General features: G+C 40.5%; 1 protein-coding gene and 1 long non-coding RNA gene across 3 annotated transcripts in view; one reads left to right on the top strand and one right to left on the bottom strand.

Annotated features, from left to right (window-relative positions):
- Positions 1-79: 79 nt before the first annotated feature.
- On the bottom strand, positions 80-8,313 carry LOC135564558 (uncharacterized). Its single transcript, XR_010461147.1, has 3 exons — positions 8,161-8,313; positions 1,642-1,731; positions 80-798 (listed from the first exon to the last, which is right to left on the bottom strand). It is a non-coding gene; the product is annotated as an uncharacterized LOC135564558 (long non-coding RNA).
- Positions 8,314-11,038: 2,725 nt separating this feature from the next.
- LOC115139826 (transmembrane protein 50B-like) overlaps positions 11,039-22,060 on the top strand; it is a 20,492-nt gene continuing 9,470 nt past the window's right edge. The window contains exons 1-2 of one of the 2 annotated variants that reach the window (XM_065009863.1): positions 11,039-11,120; positions 11,777-12,064. In XM_065009863.1, coding sequence (XP_064865935.1) covers positions 11,966-12,064 — 99 coding nt within the window. In that variant the 5' untranslated portion in view covers positions 11,039-11,120; positions 11,777-11,965. Of the gene's footprint in view, positions 11,121-11,776; positions 12,085-22,060 lie in introns of those variants that run through there. The other variant, XM_065009881.1, reaches the window with a different exon arrangement.

Raw genomic sequence — 22,060 nt, 5'->3', positions numbered from 1 at the left:
GTATTATAGAAGTCATGCGCTGTGTGTGCTCTTTGCTGCTCAACGTTTAAAAAATGATTGATGAAACCCAGAAACACACTGGAGGCAAGAGTACTTTGTTTATTGAAAATGCACATCTCCCAGAATACAGTGAAAAATAGAGGCAGTATCTTTATGAACAGCAGAAGGTTCGTTTTTGTCTTCCTGCCTGGGCATTTCCTCTGGTGGGGAATTGATGTCCAGGCAATCATTCTCTTCGTTGCCTGCTACTGCTTGTTACTCTTTCACTCTGACCTTCAACTACCCTAGAGGACAGAGACCTGGCCACAGGAGAGGAGTGGGAGGGGAAGAGTGTGTGTGTGTGTGTGCACCTAATGTGTGAATCATTTTTCCACAGTAAATGTGATCTGTTGTACTAGCAGGTGAATGCATCTGTATGTGCAAGGTCAGTGTCATACAATTTCATACTGAGCCAGAGAAAACATGAAGTACATGTAATTCCTCATACTGACCTGGCATGAGCAAGCATAAGTTAATGCAGTGGCCGTCTCTCCATAGCATGTGATAGGACAACATATGAGGTTGCTGCTATAGTCTTACATAATACAGATAATAATGCAACTGAGTCAGTGCATCTTTTACACAGTTGTTCCTCTCATCCCTTCCTCCACACTCTCTCCTGTTTTCTATCCGTTCCTCTCTAACGTCATTCACCAGAGGCACACTCTGCCACCTTCAGGCCTGGTTCCGGCTCCGTTACCAGGGGTTTGAACACCGGCTCCACCTGTCCATTCTTCTGCATACCCTCCTCTTTCCACGCTGCATAGAAAGAATGAAAAACACCAGTAGGCCTACATTAAAGAGGAATTGATTTGTTAAATGTCATCTCTTTGCAGATTTTCGGCTTTGTACAACCCTCACACTGTCTGTGTGTGTGTGTGTGTGTGTGTGTGCGTGTGTGCATGTCAAAATCAACATTCTGATGCATACACACACACACACACACACACACACACACTCACATAAACACACACATATGTTTTAATATCCTTTTGGGGACCTAAAATCTATTTCCATTCAAAATCCTAGTTTCCCTAACCCTAGCCCTAACCTTAACCTTAACCCTGACCTTAACCCCTAACTGTAACTAACTCCTAACCCATAAACCTAACCCATAACCCTAATTCTAACCCTAACTGTAACCCTAACCCTAAAGCTAACCACCGAGCTTAAAATAGCCGTCGTTCTCGTGTGTCCCCCCCACCCCCACACACACCCACACAAACACACAGGATTCAATTTTAATCCCAGCAAAAACACATCTCACCAACAGCCTTGGACAAACAGAGTACAAAAGCAAAAGAAAACAACATTTCTTATAATCCTGTTCACTTGAGTCTGTACAGGCATGCATGAACGCACATACTCATCGAAACACACAGACGTTCACACAGGATCCAGGTATATATGTCTTTCATAAGACAAAAGCAAACCGTATCATTATCATTATCTTTGCTGCAAGTTTCAAGGTCATCTTTCAGGCAATATCAATCAGCCGATATGGGGCCTAAATCAAACTATTTGTTGTCTGAGCAGCATCCCCCTGACCCCCAGAGCCCAAGGACCTCCAGGCCTCCTCTTGCCCCAGCTGAGCCCACTCACCCTTGGCCTGGCTACATTCTGCGGTGGGCTTCTCTGGCTGCTCTCCCCTTCTCACTGCAGCCCGGATGCGCCGCAACACGTAACTGCAGGCTGAAGGAAGAATAGTTTTCAGTTAATTAACTGTTCTTATGGGAAGAGTAACATCCATACAAGTGGTCAGTATGTGTGATTTTGGATAGTCTGTCATAGAATAGAAGAGAGATAGATAGAATGAAACACACATACAGTAATAGGAGTGATGGGAGCAATTGAAGAGTTTTATTCCAAAACGCTATATATCCAAATGAGCTTTTATTGCTTAAAAGGAATTATGAAAGAGATCGGTGTGTTTTTTCACTATCTAATCATGGTATGACACACATGTATTTGTTTAAAATCTATCACTCAATGGTTTCATTTCTGAGAGACAAATAATCATGTTTTTTTCCCTAATTGCTATATACACACCTCACTCTCAGAGAATTAAATAGTACTGCTAGGAAATGTCTGCTCTACCCAAAATTACAACCAACTAATTGCAGAATTACCTCAAAAATGGGAGACACAAGTAGAAGGGGGGAAAAGTAAAGGACTTGTCTGTCGGCCCTGCATTAAAGACCAAATTTGGTTAAAGACAATTGAGATAAATAAAGTATACCCGTTTCATTTAAGGACCAAAAAATTGACAGTTTATGAACTGATACGCAAAGCGACACCGGATTCATTTTTTCTCTTTAGATCATTTATCTTGGAAATGTACATATGTAGCTTATCTTTGGTCACAGGTCGAGGAATGGCTAAAGAATTGCAACATTTACCTGGGGCTAACTCTACAGATAGCACTGCTGGGTGATTTTAAATGTCATAGTCAATCGATCAATAACATAATAATACTTTGAGCAAAAAATGTTACTTTTAATTTACAATTTGTAGAAACTATGAGAATTAGAAAGGTTCAGAACTTTAGTGAAACAGCACAGCACATTTGAAAAATGTATGGCAAATAGAAATCCAATATGGATGGTGTTAAGAGATAGATGGGAGGGGTTGAATGGAGCTAAAGGTTGGGACTAATAGCAACAAGATAACTCATGTCAAATATACTGTGTCTGTAAAATGTATGTAGGTTCAGAACTTTTGTGAAACAGCACAGTTAAAAATATATGGCAAATAGAAAAGATGAACTGGATGGACATCAGGAATAGATGGGAGAGGTTGAGGGTAGAGGAAGGAGAGGAATAAAACCAAACAAAATATAACAATTGTAAAATATATTGTGTCCATAAAATATATACAGTATTGTCACAGGCCAGCTCATACAGTTGAAATCAGAAGTTTACATACACTTAGGTTGGAGTCATTAAAACTAGTTTTTCAACCACTCCACAAATGTCTTCTTAACAAACTATTGTTTTGGCAAGTCAGTTAGGACATCTACTTTGTGCATGACACAAGTAATTTTTCCAACAATTGTTTACAGACAGATTATTTAAATTATAATTCACTGTATCACAATTCCAGTGGGTCAGAAGTTTACATACACTAAATTGACTGTGCCTTTAAACAGCTGGGAAAATTCCAGAAAATTATGTCATGGCTTTAGAAGCTTCTGAAAGGCAAATTGACATAATTTCAGTCAATTGGAGGTGTACCTGTGGATGTATTTCAAGACCTACCTTCAAACTCAGTGCCTCTTTGCTTGACATCATGGGATAATCAAAAGAAATCAGCCAAAAATTATAGACCTCCACAAGTCTGGTTCATCCTTGGGAGCATTTTCCAAACGCCTGAAGGTACCACGTTCATCTGTACAAACAATAGTACACAAGTATAAACACCATGGGACCACGCAGCCATCATACCGCTCAGGAAGGAGACGTGTTCTGTATCCTAGAGATAAACGTACTTTGGTGCGAAAAGTGCAAATCAATCCCAGAATAACAGCAAAGGCCCTTGTGAAGATGATGTAGGAAACAGGTACAAAGTAACTATATCCACAGTAAAACGAGTCCTATATTGACATAACCTGAAAGGCCACTCAGCAAGGAAGAAGCCACTGCTCCAAAACCGCCATAAAAAAGCCAGACTACAGATAGCAACTGCACATGGGGACAAAGATCATACTTTTTGGAGAAATGTCCTCTGGTCTGATGAAACAAAAATAGAACTGTTTGGCCATAATGACCATCGTTATGTTTGGAGAAAAATGGGAGATGCTTGCAAGCCGAAGAACACCATTCCAACCGTGAAGCACGGGGGTGGCAGCATCATGTTGGGGGGTGCTTTGCTGCAGGAGAGACTGGTGCACTTCACAAAATAGATGGCTCATGAGGAGGAAAATTATGTGGATATATTGAAGCAACATCTCAAGACATCAGTCAGGAAGTTAATGCTTGGTCACAAATGAGTCTTCCAAATGGACAATGACCCCAAGTATACTTCCAAAGTTGTGTCAAAATGGCTTAAGGACAACAAAGTCAAGGTATTGGAGTGGCCATCACAAAGCCCTGACCTCAATCCCATAGAAAATTTGTGGGCAGAACTGAAAAGGTGTGTGCGAGCAAGAAGGCCTACAAACCTGACTCAGTTACACCAGCTCTGTCAGGAGGAATGGGCAAAAATTCACCCAACTTTTTGTGGGAAGCTTGTGGAAGGCTACCCGAAACGTTTGACCCAAGTTCAACAATTTAAATGCAATGCTACCAAATGCTAATTGAGTGTATGTAAACTTCTGACCCACTGGGAATGTGATCAAAGAAATACAAGCTGAAATAAATCATTCTCTCTACTATTATTCTGATATTACACATTCTTGGAATAGTGTGGTGATCCTAACTGACCTAAGACAGGGAATTTTTACTATAATTAAATGCCAGGAATTGTGAAAAACTGGATGCATTTGGCTAAGGTGTATGTAAACGTCTGACTTCAACTGTATAAGCTGAAGTAGAAGCCCAGGTTGTGTTTTTCATTAGTTTACTCCAATTAGGGGAGGGGTGGTTGGGTTAGTGGAAAATAATAAAGGAAATATGCCGTACCATATACAGTGCCAGTCAAAAGGTTGAACACCTACTCTTTATTGTTGTGAGATGCAGAGTATGTGGACGGATGATCTCCGCATTTGTGGTTCCTACCATGAAGCATGGAGGAGGAGGTGTGATGGTGCTTTTCTGGTGACACTGTCAGTGATTTATTTAGAAATCATACCACACATAACCAGCATGGCTACCACAGCATTCTGCAGCAACATGCCATCCCATCTGGTTTGCGCTGAGTGGGACTATAATTTGTTTTTCAAGAGGACAATGACCCAACACACCTCCAGGCTGTGTAAGGGCTATTTGACCAAGAAGGAGAGTGATGGAGTGCTGCATCAGATGACCTGGCCTCCACAATCACCTTAACTCAAAATAATTGGATGATTTGGGGTGAGTTAGACCGTAGAGTGAAGGAAAAGCTGCCAAGTGCTCAGGATATATAGGAACTCCTTCAAGACTGTTGGAAAAGCATTCCAGGTGAAGCTGGTTGAGATAATGCCAAGAGTGTGTAAAGCTGTCATCAAGGCAAAGGGTGGCAACTTTGAAGAATCTCAAATATTAAATATATTTAGATTTGTTTAACACTTTTTTGGTTGCTACATTATTTCATATATGTTATTTCATAGTTTTGATGTCTTCACTATTAGACAATATTACAAATAAAGAAAAACCCTTGAATGAGTAGGTGTGGCCAAACTTATGACTGGTACTGTGAATAAAATATATATATATATGGAGAATTGGAAATGGTGCAGACAATTGCATTGATGAAAACTACAATCTGTCAGCAATATTGAAGCTGATCTACCCCGTAAAAAAAAAGACAGTAAAATGTAAAAACTAACTACATTATTTATATTTATAAAGATACATTTGTGACATCAAATGTTTTATATATATTTTTTATAATTCAATACAGGAAGTAACATGAGATCTTTATGTATAACATTTACATTGACCATTTTAGTAATTTAGCAAATGCTCTTATCCAGAGTGACTTATAGTAAGTATATTCATCTTATGCTAAGCTAAGTGAGACATCCACATCACAGTCAAATATACAGGATATGAACATTCCATTCCAGCTAAACAGTGCATATCATTTTGCATAAAAAACACATGTTTCTATAATCTGTGAATTAAAAATCTGAGAGCATTCATATTTTACACAAACATAAAGGTACCCATAAGCAATAATTTCTGATGAAAAAACATCATTGTGAAATAAAGGTGGATAAAGTGAATCGTAAATAAACTCTTCAATTATAACTACATATATTGGATATATGCTGCAGGCTGCGGTATTTCATGCAACAACAGCCCCAGGCACAGTGAGGTCAAATACCCCCTACTGTTAGTGTTAATAACCAGAGAGTTATGAATGATAACTCTGTGTACAGACTCAAGGATTCAGGAAGCCAGATGTAGCCTACTTGTTCAATAACTAGTCCTGACCAAAATCCTTGGGTGAAAAGTCCCTGAGGAGATGAACGATATAGAATCTAATCAGGACTATATGAATGGCAGACGTTACCGAAACAGTATGTCCACTGTTGTTTAGATGGAATATATCTAGCTATCATCATTGAAGCTCACTCTGAATAGGTGAATAATTCAATAATAAGGCTCAATGAAAGCCCCCTTGATTGTTCATGACAGCATTTCTGAGCCAGTGGTAAGTTGTTTGATTGACTCAACTGCTGGGTTGCAGGAGTTGGTTCACTTAGTTGGATTGTTTTCTTTAAAAATAACAAGGTTGGGTTGTTAATACTGGGTTATTGGTGCTGTGATTTATTGAGATATGACCCAGGGGAACAGAAGACTAGAGATGTAGTTTAGTAGGGGCGTGGCTTTCAGATATTTCTTTTTAGCCACCCGTGAGAGTAAATGTCATTCATGTTCATCTGTTCTGTTGTATATATATTACATGTTAAGGTTGAACATTGACACCTTTTCAGCTTCACTGAGGCTTGCAGAAATGTATGTTGCATAAAAGCCTATGCATATCCCATTGTTGGGATATATATTATTCTAGAAGAATGTGTAAAATGTGAAAGAAAGTAAGGACATTTTTAAATTGCAGTAAACCTAACATGATGAACAGGAATTAAATGTACTTTCCCGGGTGGCCAATAAGATCTATAAGAAAGCCACGCCCCTAACAAGCCACACCTCCGGACAATAACCTGACAGTTACATTAAAAAAGACACAGCTGCTAAGTCAACCCAGCATGAAAGTAAAAAAATATTAAACTGAAGGTTAAACTAACACATTTTTGGGTAATGCAAACAACCCAACATGTTGGGTGATTCAAGCAACCCAACTGGCTGGGTCAAAACCAACCCAGTGTGTGTTCTGTCCAATATTTACCCAGCGCTGGGTTACAAAAGAACCCATATTGGGTCGTTTTCAATCCAGCATTTGTTATAGTGTAAATATAATTCCACCCCTATTGACTTCTCTCCTTGAAAAGTGTGCCTGAATGAACACCATGTATATGTGAAGTGGAATTCAACAAAGTGTGTGGGCCTACACATACTGGTTAACAGTCATGTAGCTTCTCTCAACTGACTTCAGATATTCCAACGGCTATGTCAGTGTTATGATCACATTATGTAACCCTGACAGAGGATTCAAATAAAGTGTATCCACATATTTCATTGAGTGCTCCAACACCATGTATTATAGTACCATATAACTCTAAGTTTTTCCTGTGTATAAGCCCAATTATTTGATTCCTGTCATTGTCGTTGAGCAGTGAGCACCCCTCCTACTTTGCTGAAGAGCGAAGGACTAATTGAACTGACATATTTCATGGGTTTAAAAGTACTTCATAATGACAAAATATACAGGTTTGAATGGCGAATACTGAAGGCATATGGCCTTCGGTATTATTCATTTGAGAAATATGCTGACTCATGCTTCAGTTGCAAACTCTAATGAGAAACACTATTTTCACGCTACGACCTGAAGTTACTTTTCCGTAGCAAGTTAGGAGAATTTACACAGCAGGTTGGGATAATTAGATTAAGTTTAGGAAAGGGTTAGGGTTAGCTGTATCAAAGTGGCGTGAAAAAAGCGTGTCGCAAACTCTAATAGACCCTGTCTCTTTGTCTCAATCTGAATCCTCTTCCCATCTCTTTCTGTTCTTTCCACATAAGCCTCATGGCCTTTACAACTCCACCCAAGTTGCAATTAACTCAGCAAGTCACAAGACCTATTTACTGTACACTTGTTTTGACGTGTTTATACAAGTGGGTAGTTGCAGAGGGAATGTGTATCAGACAGGGAAGGGAAGGCACTGCTGTAATGCTGACTGTAAAACCAAGGCAGGAAAACACTGCCAAGCCTCAAGGAGAACTTATCTAGTCATTATGCATTTTCATGTTACTATCACCGACATAGCCTAGCTATCTCAGAGCCTTATATTGGGTAAATATAAGTCTCTGGTATATCTAATACAACGTGAATTTAGTAGCAGATATTTGAAAAGAGACTCACAGTTGATGATCAGTCACACCATTTCACACGGAGATGTCACAGATACACAACGTAGTTAGCTAAAATGTCTGATGAAATACAAAAAGCCGTTTTTTAGTCTCTCCAGCACTGTCAACTGCTGTGGCTTCTCTATGTCAAAACAAATGTTAACCCCTCCCCCGACCAACCCCCTAATGGCATGACTCATTGGGAGGAGTGTGGTGTGCACTGCACAGGCATGACTTGAAGAGAGGGAAGGACAGTCAAAGTCCAGGTTAATCATACGATTTCACCTGTTATGATTGCCTCTGAAGCATTTTGTATCTGTACTGATGAATGTTATTGATGTGTGCCACTAGGACAGCACACTTGACATTTACACATTATTACGATTTGTTTACTATTTAACTTAGGGCTTGGCCCCTTTTTTCTCCATTTCCGCCTGAATGACGTGCCCAAAGTAAACTGCCTGTTGCTCAGACCCTGAAGCCAGGATATGCATATAATTGGTACCACTTTGAAGTTTGTAGAAATTTTCAAATAATTTAGGAGAAAATAACACAATATATATGGTAGGAGGAAATCCAAAGAAAACCAACCAGAATGTTTCTTTTGAGACCATCCTCTTAGAAAGGCAAGTAAAAGGTCATATTGAAAATGAGCTCCCTGGATGCAATTCATATGGCTTCCACAGGGTGTCAGCAGTCTATGTTCAAGGTTTCAGGCTTGTAACTTCAAAAACAAACAAGAAATGTCAGTTTTAGAACAGGGACACAGTCTTGGAAATTTGTGCTGTTTGCACTCGCCATGAAGACAGGGCGCACTTGCTAAAATCGGTTTCCTATTGAACATACTTATTTCCGTAAGAATATAGTTTGATTACATTTTCGGGTATCTGAGGAGTAAATCAAAACATATTTTGACTTGTTGAAACAAAGTTTAGGAGTAGATTTTTGGAATCCTTTCTCTGCATGTTGAACGAGTGGATTACTCAAATCGATAAACAAAATGACACCGCATGTTATAGCTGGGACCTTTTGGATGACAAATCAGAGGAAGATTTTCAAAAAGTATGTGAATATTTAATCGTTATTTGTGAATGTATGAAACCTGTGCCGGTGGAAAAATATTTTGATGTGGGGCGCCGTCCTCAAACAATCGCATGGCATGTTTTCGCTGTAATAGCTACTGTAAATCAGACAGTGCAGATAGATTAACAAGAATTTAAGCTTTCAGCCGATATAAGACACTTATATGTACCTAAATGTTTAATATCCATAATTCTTATGATTATTTATTTGAATGGCGCACCCTCCAGTTTCACCAGAAGTTGTCCAGGTTCCTCTTGCAAGACATGTTATATCCTAGACAACCTGGATATAAAAAATGTAATAAAAGAAGCCAGAACTGGTGGTAGCATGACTAGAACACATCTTTATACAACAAAGACAAAGCTGTTTGAGTCTCAATTTGAAAGCAAAGGGAAAACACTATTTTCACGCCACTTCGATACCAAAGTGACTTTTTCGGAGCAGTTTAGGACAGTGGTTCCCAACCAGGGGTACTTGATAACTCATGAGATCATAGGTTTACTGGTAAAATGCACAAGGGGGTACTTCAGGGCTACTCCGGGCAGAGCAACATTCAGTTGGTGGAACAGTAACCGAAAGAGGTTGGGAACTGAGAACTAACTAGGTTACAATACTGATATTAAGATGATGGAAATAGTGATGGTTAGCTAAAATCCTCTTCTAACCTACTACAAAAATAACTTTGTATAGAAGTGGCGTGAAAAAGACTTCTTCTTCTTCGGTGGGGTTTATCGGCGGTTGGCATCCAACGTTATGGTGCATTTCCGCCACCTGCTGTACTGGAGTGTGGGCCAGAAAAAGGGAGAAACTAAATCCTGCCAGCCCTGTTACTCTTAAAAAAAGATAATATTTGGGACTATATCTAAAGACGTTCTATTTAATATACTCTTTAAACTAATTTCCTGTATCCCCTTCTCCCTCATAGTAGATCTCCTCCTATCTCTTTATTTAACTAGGCAAGTCAGTTAAGAACAAATTCTTAGTTTCAAAGACAGCCTAGGAACAGTGGGTAAACTGCCTTGTTCAGAACAACAGATTTTTACCTTGTCAGCTCAGGGATTCAATCTTGCAACCTTTCGATTACTAGTCCAATGCTCTAACCACTAGGCTACCTGCCGCCCCATGCTCCACTGTCTCTGTTACTGGGCAATACTCACATTTTCCTGTTGGATGCTTTCCTATGTAAGGTCTTATTCAACTGGCTTAATCTTGTAAATATAGCTAGCCTCCTGTCTTCTGTCCCTTCCTGCCTTTCTCCCCTCCCCAACTTTCCTCTGTACTTGAAATAAATACCTGCCCTTAGTATCTCTATTCCACTGCTCCTGCCATTTCTCCTCCATCACTCTCCATATCATGCTTTTTGCCTCTGCGTTGCTCATTTAAACTACCACATCAACATCCCCACTACTTAGTGCTTGTTTAGCCAGTACATCAACTGCTTCGTCCCCTCCACTCCCACATGAGCTGAGACCCATGTAAATATGATCTGTATACCCATTTGTTTACTCCTGTTTGTAGCACCTCATGAAGCAGGTCTTGTCTGCTACGTGATATAAAGGACTGGAGACCCCTTAGCACTGCACATGAATCAGAGCAAATAACTACTCTGTCTGGCTTGACTTACTCTACCCACTGCAAGGCCAACAGTATGGACATCAGCTCTGCTGTATATACAGCTAGATGATCTGTAATACGTTTCCTGACTTTCACCCCACATTCCTGCACTACAAATGACACTTTACGTTCACTTTTCTATAAGCGAAAATTGATTGGTCACTTTGCTGTGATTGCCTTACTTTGATTGGTTAGCACGCTTCCTGATACAACGTCGCTTCACCCTCGTCGTTGTAGCACAGCTAGCTAAATGAAACTGAAAACATTTCCATTGAGGTGAGCAAAATTATATTTTCTACGAGTAATATGGTTACATTCAAGACATGTATACGCACTTTTTGCCAGAAAGCGCCTGTTTGTTGGATAGGTGGACCAGAGCAGCGCACTGCATCAGTGCAACATAATAATAGCTAACGTTAACAGTTAGATAACGTTAGATAGATAGATGAAACAAACCTCGTTAGCTTTTAGGGAGATTCTGTTAATTCAAATAATACAATATTTCACTGTTTTGCAGTAGAGTTCGCAATGTAAGATTTACGTGCTACTCATGGCTATCTTGACATTTGTAGGTTTAACTAGCTGGCTAAATAACGTTATCTATATTAACTAACGTTAGTCTGTTGCTGTAAACAGCTAACTAGCTAGCTAACTACCTAACTTTTGCTGGCACTTATTGTTGTCACATTGCCTATGCTCTTCCCACAGCCAATAGTATTTGCTAAATGGCTAGCTATGTACCCCAATGGATAAAACGGATTGGATAGGTAAACATTGTGTGGAAAATTCCACCTAGAGTGCAATATGATTACCATATTGAAGCTGGCCAAGAAAGTTTCTAGACCTACCTCGATCAAGTGTAACGTTAGGGGCTTGATGTGAATATTGGAGTTTGATACAGAATCAATAATCCTACCTCCTTGTTTTTGTAGGCAACAAACTCGATTGATTGACAAACCAATCCCAGAGGGTCAAGTGTACAGAAGCAGCACAGCAGATTACTGCTTAACGTTCATCTGTGTCAGTGTCAACAGTCTGAGGGCTACCTACCTATCTAAGGAACATTAGAGATTGACTGAGACAACAGTAAGGTTTGACCACAGGGGTCAGAAGGGCTGAAGATGGCAGGGTTCCTGGACAACTTCCGCATGCCGGAGTGTGAGTGCATTGACTGGGGGGAGAGGAGAAATACCCTTGCATCCATTGTCGCCGGAGTCCTGGTGAGTGCTGTGGCATGAAGGTGTGTGTGACTACACATGTCCTGGCAATACAACAACAAAACTCGAAAGTGGTAGATTCCAGCGAATGTGCATGCAAAATCACAACTTAAATGTCTCACAGAATGAACCAACCAAATATAAATGAAACTTGTGTCTGCCTATAGTGCCTCTTGCTAATGTTGACATGTTGGAGAAATAAAGCAAATAAGAAGCATTATTGATGTTACATAAAATGGACATACTGACGTTACAAAAAGTACTTTGCAGGAGCCACATCAGTTCGCATTATTTGAATGAACATCCCACATTACTGTGGCAATCCGTCATCAATTAATAGAAAATGTCTTAATACCATGGACATTATTGCATCACAATACCAGGAAGCCATTGCAAGTGTACACACAAGTTTAGCAGTCAGTTGCTAGGGTTAGGAGCTTCCAAGCCCATTCTATTCATTTTTATTTCTATGGTCCCAGGCCTGTCCTGGGGATGGGATCAGGGAGGGTAACCAAACCTAGCCTGGGAGGAGATTGTGGGGGATTTGAGGAGGGTGATGCGGAGGGCAGTGTGGCTGATGAAACTCCAAACTCTCAGCATATGAGTGTTGATGATCTGAAGAGTACATGGTGTGTACTGCAGCATGTGGTGCACTACCCTCAACAGTGTTTTGCCAGACCCGAGGGTAGTGGTCGGTGCTGTGTACTGTATAGCTGAGTTGAGATGGGCCTGGTAGAGCTGTGCTGTGATGGGGCTAGGTCTAGTTGTGCTGTGCTGAGGCGGGTCTGGTTGTGCTGTGCTTAGGCAGGCCTGGTCTGGTAACATGGGAAGGAGTTTGTAAGGGGAATTGAAGAGGGTGGTGTGGAGGGCAGTGTGCCCGGCGATGCTCCAAACTCTGTGTGGGGTCTCTGACTGCGTACGGCTTGAGCATAGCTCAGTGTATCTGCATGCAGTTCCTGGGAGATAAGTGGTAAAAGGTGGTGTGGTGGGCAGTGTTGCTGGCTGTTCTCCAGTCTCTGTGAGGTGCCACTGGATGCAGGTCTAAACGTGCGTCTGATTTGTCTCAGTGGCTGGTCTGCTGCTCCTGTGGGGTGAGGTGGACTGGCCACCCAGAGCAACATCCTGGCGAAGGTGGGGACAGCCTCTTTGAGCAAATGTACATTATCATACAGGCAGTCCAAACTACGGGTGGGAAGTTGGGCCAATTTTACATTTGGTCATTTATCACAGTGCCAGGAGAAGCTGGCATTTATCCTCTAGATGGTGGCAGGTTGAACATCTCTCCTCCGGAGCAGGGTGGATATTACAATCATCACATCAGGGAAGGTGGTAGAGGCCCGCTCCAACACCCTCCCAAGTGATGTAACCACCATCTCCTGTTGAGCATGCAGGTCATTGGTTCCAGTATGTACAATGATAAGGCTCGGTGAACCAAGCTGGGCCACGGTCAGGTGCTCCATGGCTCTCTCAGATGTGGGGCACCGCAACTTTGCCACCACTCTTTTTTTTCTCTCTTCATTTTCCATTGGAATCCATCATCAAAACAATGTCAGGCTTCTTCTCTTCTTCTCTGTGGAGGATGGCAGGAGTAGGAGCAATCACGGGCCGTGAGACTGGGGTGGAGGGGGTCAGCTGAGTTGGATTGGTTGGATGGTTTGGTTTGTTGATGGGTCCTTGTTCAACAGTTTACTGGGTCCTTGGTTTATACTGAAATTAAGGAGTTGGTGGTGGTGGCTGACCAATTCCTGCCTTAGATCTTGTAGCTCCTTCTGCAGGTTCCTGGTGATGTCTTATATTGACAGTGGTGGACAGTTCCTCTCGTACTCTGCGCACTTCAGGATGGTACTGGTTGTCCTCCTCAACGCAACTGATAGCATACTGCAATTCCCGGATTTCATCCAGATGCTGACGCACCAGGCTGAGCTTCTCCACTCTGAGATGCTGTGATACTGCAGGTTTCACATGTGACAGTGGCATGCTGAGGGCAATGTCTGCTTCAAGCGGTGGAAGAGAGATCGATGCATGCTCAGGTATCTTTTACAGGGAATCGCCCTAGTACAGAAATAAACTAGCACGTCCAGGCAATGCTTATGAGATGAAATCTGGCCAGTGAAAGAAGATGTGACGATTATGTCACAGAGCAATCAAAACAGAGTTACATTGATTGGAGAGAGAGAGGGTCGTCACACAGCTAGCGTTCTCTTGGTGCTTGTTTTCATCTCAATTATCAGAAGTGTGTAGGAAATGGCCTCCTGCATGGATAATGCAGCATTGTTCTTTCTCCTGCTTTTTGTCATTTGGTTGGCGGTGGACAATTCACCTCACAGAGTGCCAGAGATGAGCTACTCATTCGAAAACACCTTTAGGCAGTTGCAAATCATTTCTCAGTATAACTTTTTTTTTTTTCTCAAATAGCTTTTTTACAGTTTGGGCTCAATTTCATTTGCTGCTTTCACCTCCATTGGAGGCTAAATATTAGTGATGGAGAATAAAATGGATACAGTTACATATCACAATATTCATTTTTGACAATATTATATATTTTTGACTCCCAAGTATCAACTTTAAAAAAAATATATATATATAAACTCAGCAAAAAAGGAAACGTCAACCCCGTTTATTTTCAGCAAACTTAACATAAATATTAAATGTAAATATTTGTAGAACATAAGATTCCACAACTGAGACATGAACTGGACAAGTTCCACAGACATGTGACTAACAGAAATGGAATGTGTCCCTGAACAAAGGAGAGGGAGAGGGAGAGGGGGGGGGACTGCACTAGATTTGCCAGTTCTTGCTGTGAGCAATATGTTTGAAATATTGAATTGCAATCAAATTGCAGTGTCGAATCGCAATACATATCATATCGGTACCTAAGTATAATATCATTATAATATCGCATCGTGCTCTTTGCTGCTGGGGTCCAGCGACATTCTACTCCAAAATACATGAAAATGTAATTATCCCGGCCGCGACCGGGAGATCCGTGGGGCGACGCACAATTGGCATAGGGTCGTCCGGGTTAAGGAGGACTTGGCCGGTAGGGATATCCTTGTCTCATCGCGCACCAGCGACTCCTGTGGCGGGCCGGGCGCAGTGCACGCTAGCCAAGGTTGCCAGGTGCACAGTGTTTCCTCCGACACATTGGTGCGGCTGGCTTCCGGGTTGGATGCGCGCTGTGTTAAGAAGCAGTGCGGCTTGGTTTGGGTTGTGTATCGGAGGACGCATGACTTTCAACCTTCGTCTCTCCCGAGCCCGTACGGGAGTTGTAGCGACGAGACAAGATCAATAACAATTGGATACCACGAAATTGGGGAGAAAAAAGGGGGGTAAAATAGAAGAAAAAAAAAGAAAATGTAATTATGTTGACACCATCTGAAATATAACGAATGTGGGCCACTGCACTGTTGGGAGATGATGAGGAGCAGGTGGTGGCTCTCTTTTGCACAACTGCTCGCTCTGTTTGCTACAAATAACTTGTCACTCTGATCTTAAAGCTATAGTGTGAGATGTTCGCAATTAAGCACTTTTTCTACTTACCCAGAGTCCGATGAACGCATGGGTACATCATCTTATGTCTCTGAGTGAAGGTTGAAGGTAGTTTTGCGAGCCATTGCTAACTAGCGTTAGCGCAATGTCTACATGCTAGCTGTTCCCATAGATTTCCAGTCATTGCGCTAACACTAATAACGTCCTTCAAAACGGCATACAGAGACATGAACTCATGGATACCACTTTTATTTGACTCTGGGTAAATGGAATAAGGGCTTAAATCTCACACTATTCCTTTAAAATTGAGTCTCGGCAGAAATATATAGAATAAATGTAAATTATATATTTTTGGGGGAGTGACGGCAACGATTTAGCAATGGTGGTCCACCGCTTCTAAATTAATATGGGGAAATACTGAGATCTGTTGGAGACACACACACTAACACTCTCAGACAGTAACTAGACAACTCTGTCCACCATGGAACAGCACATTCAGAGCTGTGTTGTATTTCCATAATGCTATATGTCTAGGCACAGCAAGGCAGCGTTGGCACCAGGCAGCAGTTCTTGAATAAAGAATGAGGAAGAAACTGAAATAATATCTGTTCTGCTTTCATTCAAATGCTGTCTGCCACAGCAGGATGATAGACAACTTTATTCAAGTGAACATTTAGTGAGAAACATCAAACCCTTCAAGACAAAGCTGACAGTACAGAATGTTTCTCTCTCTGTCTTGGTACAATTTTTTTGGGGCAGTGTTAATGAATTTGTTTTCTTTGTACTTTGATACAGCCTAAGTTGTTAGACTTCAATTGAGTAACTGAACAGTGCATACTACAAATCTCCATTATTTAGTTGTACACTTCTCTCTCTAAACAAACTCTGTTTCTCTGTCTCACTGTCTCTGTGTCTCTCTTTTGCTGTCTCTGTGTCTCTCTTTTGCTGTCTCTGTGTCTCTCTTTTGCTGTCTATCTCTGTCTCTGTGTCTGTCTCTCTGTCTCTGTCTCTCTCTCTGTCTCTCTCTGTCTCTCTCTCTCTCTCTCTCTCTCTGTCTCTCTCTCTGTCTCTCTCTCTCTGTCTCTCTATCTCTCTCTCCCTGTCTCTCTCTCTGTCTCTGTGCCTCTCTCTCTCTCTCTCTCTCTCTCTCTCTCTCTCTCTCTCTCTCTGTGTGTCTGTGTCTCTCTCTGTGTCTCTCTTGCTCTCTCTCTCTGTCTGTCTCTCTCTCTGTCTGTCTGTCTGTCTGTCTGTCTGTCTCTCTGTCTGTCTGTCTCTCTCTCTCTCTCTCTGTGTCTCTCTCTCTCTCTCTCTCTCTCTGTGTCTCTCTCTGTGTCTCTCTCTCTCTCTCTCTCTCTGTGTCTCTCTCTGTGTCTCTCTCTGTGTCTCTCTTGCTCTCTATCTCTCTGTCTCTCTATCTGTCTCTCTCTCTCTCTCTCTGTGTCTCTCTCTCTCTGTGTGTCTCTCTCTCTCTCTCTCAAATTCAAATTCAAGCTGCTTTATTGGCATGAAAAACATTGTGTCAATATTGCCAAAGCAACAATGTATACAATATACATTGTAACAAAATTATAAATGATAGCAAATAATAATATAAAATGGTACTAAATAATAATACAAAATTAAATACAAAAATAATAACAATAAAATGTTAACAGTCAATAGTAGAAATGTAATAAATATAAAATCAAATTATGGAAAATGAAACTATAACTAACTTATAACTAAATAACGGTCATCTTCTTTATATCAGTACTACAACTACAATCATCATTACTACGACTACTACTACCATCACTAAACTGTTATCACTACCATTACCACCCATATTTGGAATGATAAACATGAATAATTATAGTAATAACAATAATAGTAATAATAAGTAAGTTACTGTTTACTATGCAGATGTTATTATTCATTCGTTATTATTACTCTCTCTCTCTGTCTCTCTCTCTCTGTGTCTCTCTCTCTCTCTCTCTCTGTGTCTCTGTTTCTCTCTCTCTCTGTCTCTCTCTCTCTGTGTGTCTGTTTCTCTCTCTCTCTGTGTCTCTCTCTGTCTCTCTCTCTGTCTCTCTCTTCAATTAAATTCAATTCAAGGGCTTTATTGGCATGGGAAACATGTGTTAACATTGCCAAAGCAAGTGAGGTAGACAACATACAAAGTGAATATATAAGGTGAAAAACAACAAAAATGAACAGTAAACATTACACATACAGAAGTTTCAAAACAGTAAAGACATTACAAATGTCATATTATATATATATATATATATATATATATATATATATACAATGTACAAATAGTTAAAGGACACAAGATAAAATAAATAAGCATAAATATGTGTTGTATTTACAATGGTGTTTGTTCTTCACTGGTTGCCCTTTTCTCGTGGCAACAGGTCACAAATCTTGCTGCTGTGATGGCACACTGTGGAATTTCACCCAGTAGATATGGGAGTTTTTCAAAATTGGATTTGTTTTCGAATTCTTTGTGGATCTGTGTGATCTGGGGGAAATATGTATCTCTAATATGGTCATACATTGGGCAGGAGGTTAGGAAGTGCAGCTCAGTTTCCACCTCATTTTGTGGGCAGTGAGCACATAGCCTGTCTTCTCTTGAGAGCCATGTCTGCCTACGGCGGCCTTTCTCAATAGCAAGGCTATGCTCACTGAGTCTGTACATAGTCAAAGCTTTCCTTAATTTTGGGTCAGTCACAGTGGTCAGGTATTCTGCCGCTGTGTACTCTCTGTTTAGGGCCAAATAGCATTCTAGTTTGCTCTGTTTTTTGTTAATTCTTTCCAATGTGTTAAGTAATTATCTTTTTGTTTTCTCATGATTTGGTTGGGTCTAATTGTGCTGTTGTCCTGGGGCTCTGTAGGGTATGTTTGTGTTTGTGAACAGAGCCCCAGGACCAGCTTGCTTAGGGACTCTTCTCCAGGTTCATCTCTCTGTAGGTGATGGCTTTGTTATGGAAGGTTTGTGAATCGCTTCCTTTTAGGTGGTTGTAGAATTTAATGGCTCTTTTCTGGATTTTGATAATTAGTGGGTATCGGCCTAATTCTGCTCTGCATGCATTATTTGGTGTTTTACGTTGTACACGGAGGATATTTTTGCAGAATTCTGCGTGCAGAGTCTCAATTTGGTGTTTGTCCCATTTTGTGAAGTCTTGGTTGGTGAGCGGACCCCAGACCTCACAACCATAAAGGGCAATGGGCTCTATGACTGATTCAAGTATTTTTAGCCAAATCCTAATTGGTATGTTGAAATTTATGTTTCTTTTGATGGCATAGAATGCCCTTCTTGCCTTGTCTCTCTGATCGTTCACAGCTTTGTGGAAGTTACCTGTGGCACTGATGTTTAGGCCAAGGTATGTATAGTTTTTTGTGTGCTCTAGGGCAACAGTGTCTAGATGGAATTTGTATTTGTGGTCCTGGTGACTGGACCTTTTTTGGAACACCATTATTTTGGTCTTACTGAGATTTACTGTCAGGGCCCAGGTCTGACAGAATCTGTGCATAAGATCTAGGTGCTGCTGTAGGCCCTCCTTGGTTGGTGACAGAAGCACCAGATCATCAGCAAACAGCAGACATTTGACTTGATTCTAGCAGGGGAGGCCGGGTGCTGCAGACTTTTCTAGTGCCGCGCCAATTCGTTGATATATATGTTGAAGAGGGTGGGGCTTAAGCTGCATCCCTGTCTAACCCCACGACCCTGTGTGAAGAAATGTGTGTGTTTTTGCCAATTTTAACCGCACACTTGTTGTTTGTGTACATGGATTTTATAATGTCGTATGTTTTACCCCCAACACCACTTTCCATCAGTTTGTATAGCAGACCCTCATGCCAGATTGAGTCGAAGGCTTTTTGAAATCAACAAAGCATGAGAAGACTTTGCCTTTGTTTTGGTTTGTTTGGTTGTCAATTAGGGTGTGCAGGGTGAATACATGGTCTGTTGTACGGTAATTTGGTAAAAAGCCAATTTGACATTTGCTCAGTACATTGTTTTCATTGAGGAAATGTACGAGTCTGCTGTTAATAATAATGCAGAGGATTTTCCCAAGGTTACTGTTGACACATATTCCACGGTAGTTATTGGGGTCAAATTTGTCTCCACTTTTGTGGATTGGGGTGATCAGTCCTTGGTTCCAAATATTGGGGAAGATGCCAGAGCTAAGTATGATGTTAAAGAGTTTTAGTATAGCCAATTGGAATTTGTTGTCTGTATATTTGATCATTTCATTGAGGATACCATCGACACCACAGGCCTTTTTGGGTTGAAGGGTTTTTATTTTGTCCTGTAACTCATTCAATGTAATTGGAGAATCCAGTGGGTTCTGGTAGTCTTTAATAGTTGATTCTAAGATCTGTATTTGATCATGTATATGTTTTTGCTCTTTGTTCTTTGTTATAGAACCAAAAAGATTGGAGAAGTGGTTTACCCATACATCTCCATTTTGGATAGATAATTCTTTGTGTTGTTTTTTGTTTAGTGTTTTCCAATTTTCCCAGAAGTGGTTAGAGTCTATGGATTCTTCAATTGCATTGAGCTGATTTCTGACATGCTGTTCCTTCTTTTTCCGTAGTGTATTTCTGTATTGTTTTAGTGATTCACCATAGTGAAGGCGTAGACTCAGGTTTTCCGGGTCTCTATGTTTTTGGTTGGACAGGTTTCTCAATTTCTTTCTTAGATTTTTGCATTCTTCATCAAACCATTTGTCATCTGTGTCTCTCTCTCTCTCTCTCTCTCTCTCTCTCTCTCTCTGTGTCTCTGTTTCTCTCTCTCTCTCTGTCTGTCTCTCTCTCTCTCTCGGTCTCTCTCTGTCTCTCTCTCTCTGTCTGTCTCTCTCTCTCTGTCTCTCTCTCTCTGTCTGTCTCTCTCTCTGTCTCTCTCTCTCTGTCTCTCTCTCTCTCTGTGTCTCTCTCTCTGTGTGTCTCTCAAATTCAAATTCAAGCTGCTTTATTGGCATGAAAAACATTGTCAATATTGCCAAAGCAACAATGTATACAATATACATTGTAACAAAATTATAAATGATAGCAAATAATAATATAAAATGGTATTAAATAATAATACAAAATTAAATACAAAAATAATAACAATAAAAAGGTAACAGTCAATAGTAGAAATGTAATAAATATAAAATCAAATTATGGAAAATGAAACTATAACTAAATAACGGTCATCTTCTTCTTTATATCAGTACAACAACTACAATCATCATTACTACGACTACTACTACCATCACTAAACTGTTATCACTACCATTACCACCCATATTTGGAATGATAAATATGAATAATTATAGTCATAACAATAATAGTAATAATAAGGAAGTTACTGTTTACTATGCAGATGTTATTATTCAGTGTCCCTCAGGCTATGGCAGGAAAATACATATTTGGCTGCAAGAGGAGCCATTGCTCCTTCGCCCATGAGTATTCTTAGTTTTTCCTCTGGGTTCAATTTGTAAAAATTTGGAATATATGTAGTCATTTCTGTGAATAATGAATCTCTTTGTGAGGAATATTTATCACAGTAAAGGAGAAAGTGCATCTCTGTCTCTACCTCCCCTGTCATGCAGTGACCACATACACGCTCCTCTTTGGGTAGCCATGTCTTTTTATGTCTGCCGGTTTCTATTGCCAATCGGTGATCACTCAGCCTGTACTTGGTAAGGATCTGTCTCTGCTTCGTATCTCTGACAGAGTAGAGATAATCAGCCAATTCATAATCTCTGTTTAGGGTCAGATAGCAATTTAGTCGGCTTTGGGATTTTGTTTCGTTTTTCCAGTATTGTAAATATGATTCCTTTGATTGGTTCATGATTTTGCTTATTGGAATTCTTTCTTTTGAAGCAGTGCTGGTGTCTGCTTGGTTGGTGAGGTCCAACACCAGCTGACTGAGAGGGCTCGTTCCTGGGCTCAGCTCTTGGGCTTGAAGTGCTTTAAATTGCAGACTCGAATTTGGACTTGAATTTAGATGTAGCCAAAATTTTTATGATCTTTTCTGTATCTTCATTATTACTGTAAAACGGCCCAATTCTGCCCTACATGCATTAGTTGGTGTATTTCTCTGGACTTGTAGGATTTTCCGACAGAATTCTGCATGTAGGGCTTCAATTGGATGTTTGTCCCACATTTTAAAATCCAGTTTATTGAGTGGCCCCCAAACCTCACTTCCATAAAGTGCTATTAGTAGGATTACACTGTCAAATATTTTAGTCCAAATTTTAATTGGGATGTTGATTTTGAATAATTTCATTTTTATTGCATTCACTGCCATATTAAAGTTTCCCGATGCAGATATGGTCAGACCAAGGTAGGTGTAATTTTTTGTGTGTTCAATTAAGGTGTTGTTCAGGGTGAATTTACATTTGTGTTTCTGACATCTCGTTTTTTTTTGGAAAATCATGATTTTAGTTTTTTGGAAATTTACTGCCAGGGCCCAATTATGGCAATATTGCTCCAGAATATAAATGTTTTGTTGAAGACCTTCTTTGGTTGGTGATA

Source organism: Oncorhynchus nerka, linkage group LG1 (genome assembly GCF_034236695.1).
Source record: "Oncorhynchus nerka isolate Pitt River linkage group LG1, Oner_Uvic_2.0, whole genome shotgun sequence".
NCBI classification, from domain to species: domain Eukaryota; kingdom Metazoa; phylum Chordata; class Actinopteri; order Salmoniformes; family Salmonidae; genus Oncorhynchus; species Oncorhynchus nerka.
Note: the sequence above shows the minus strand (reverse complement) of the source record. Positions and strands in the feature narration are given on the sequence as shown.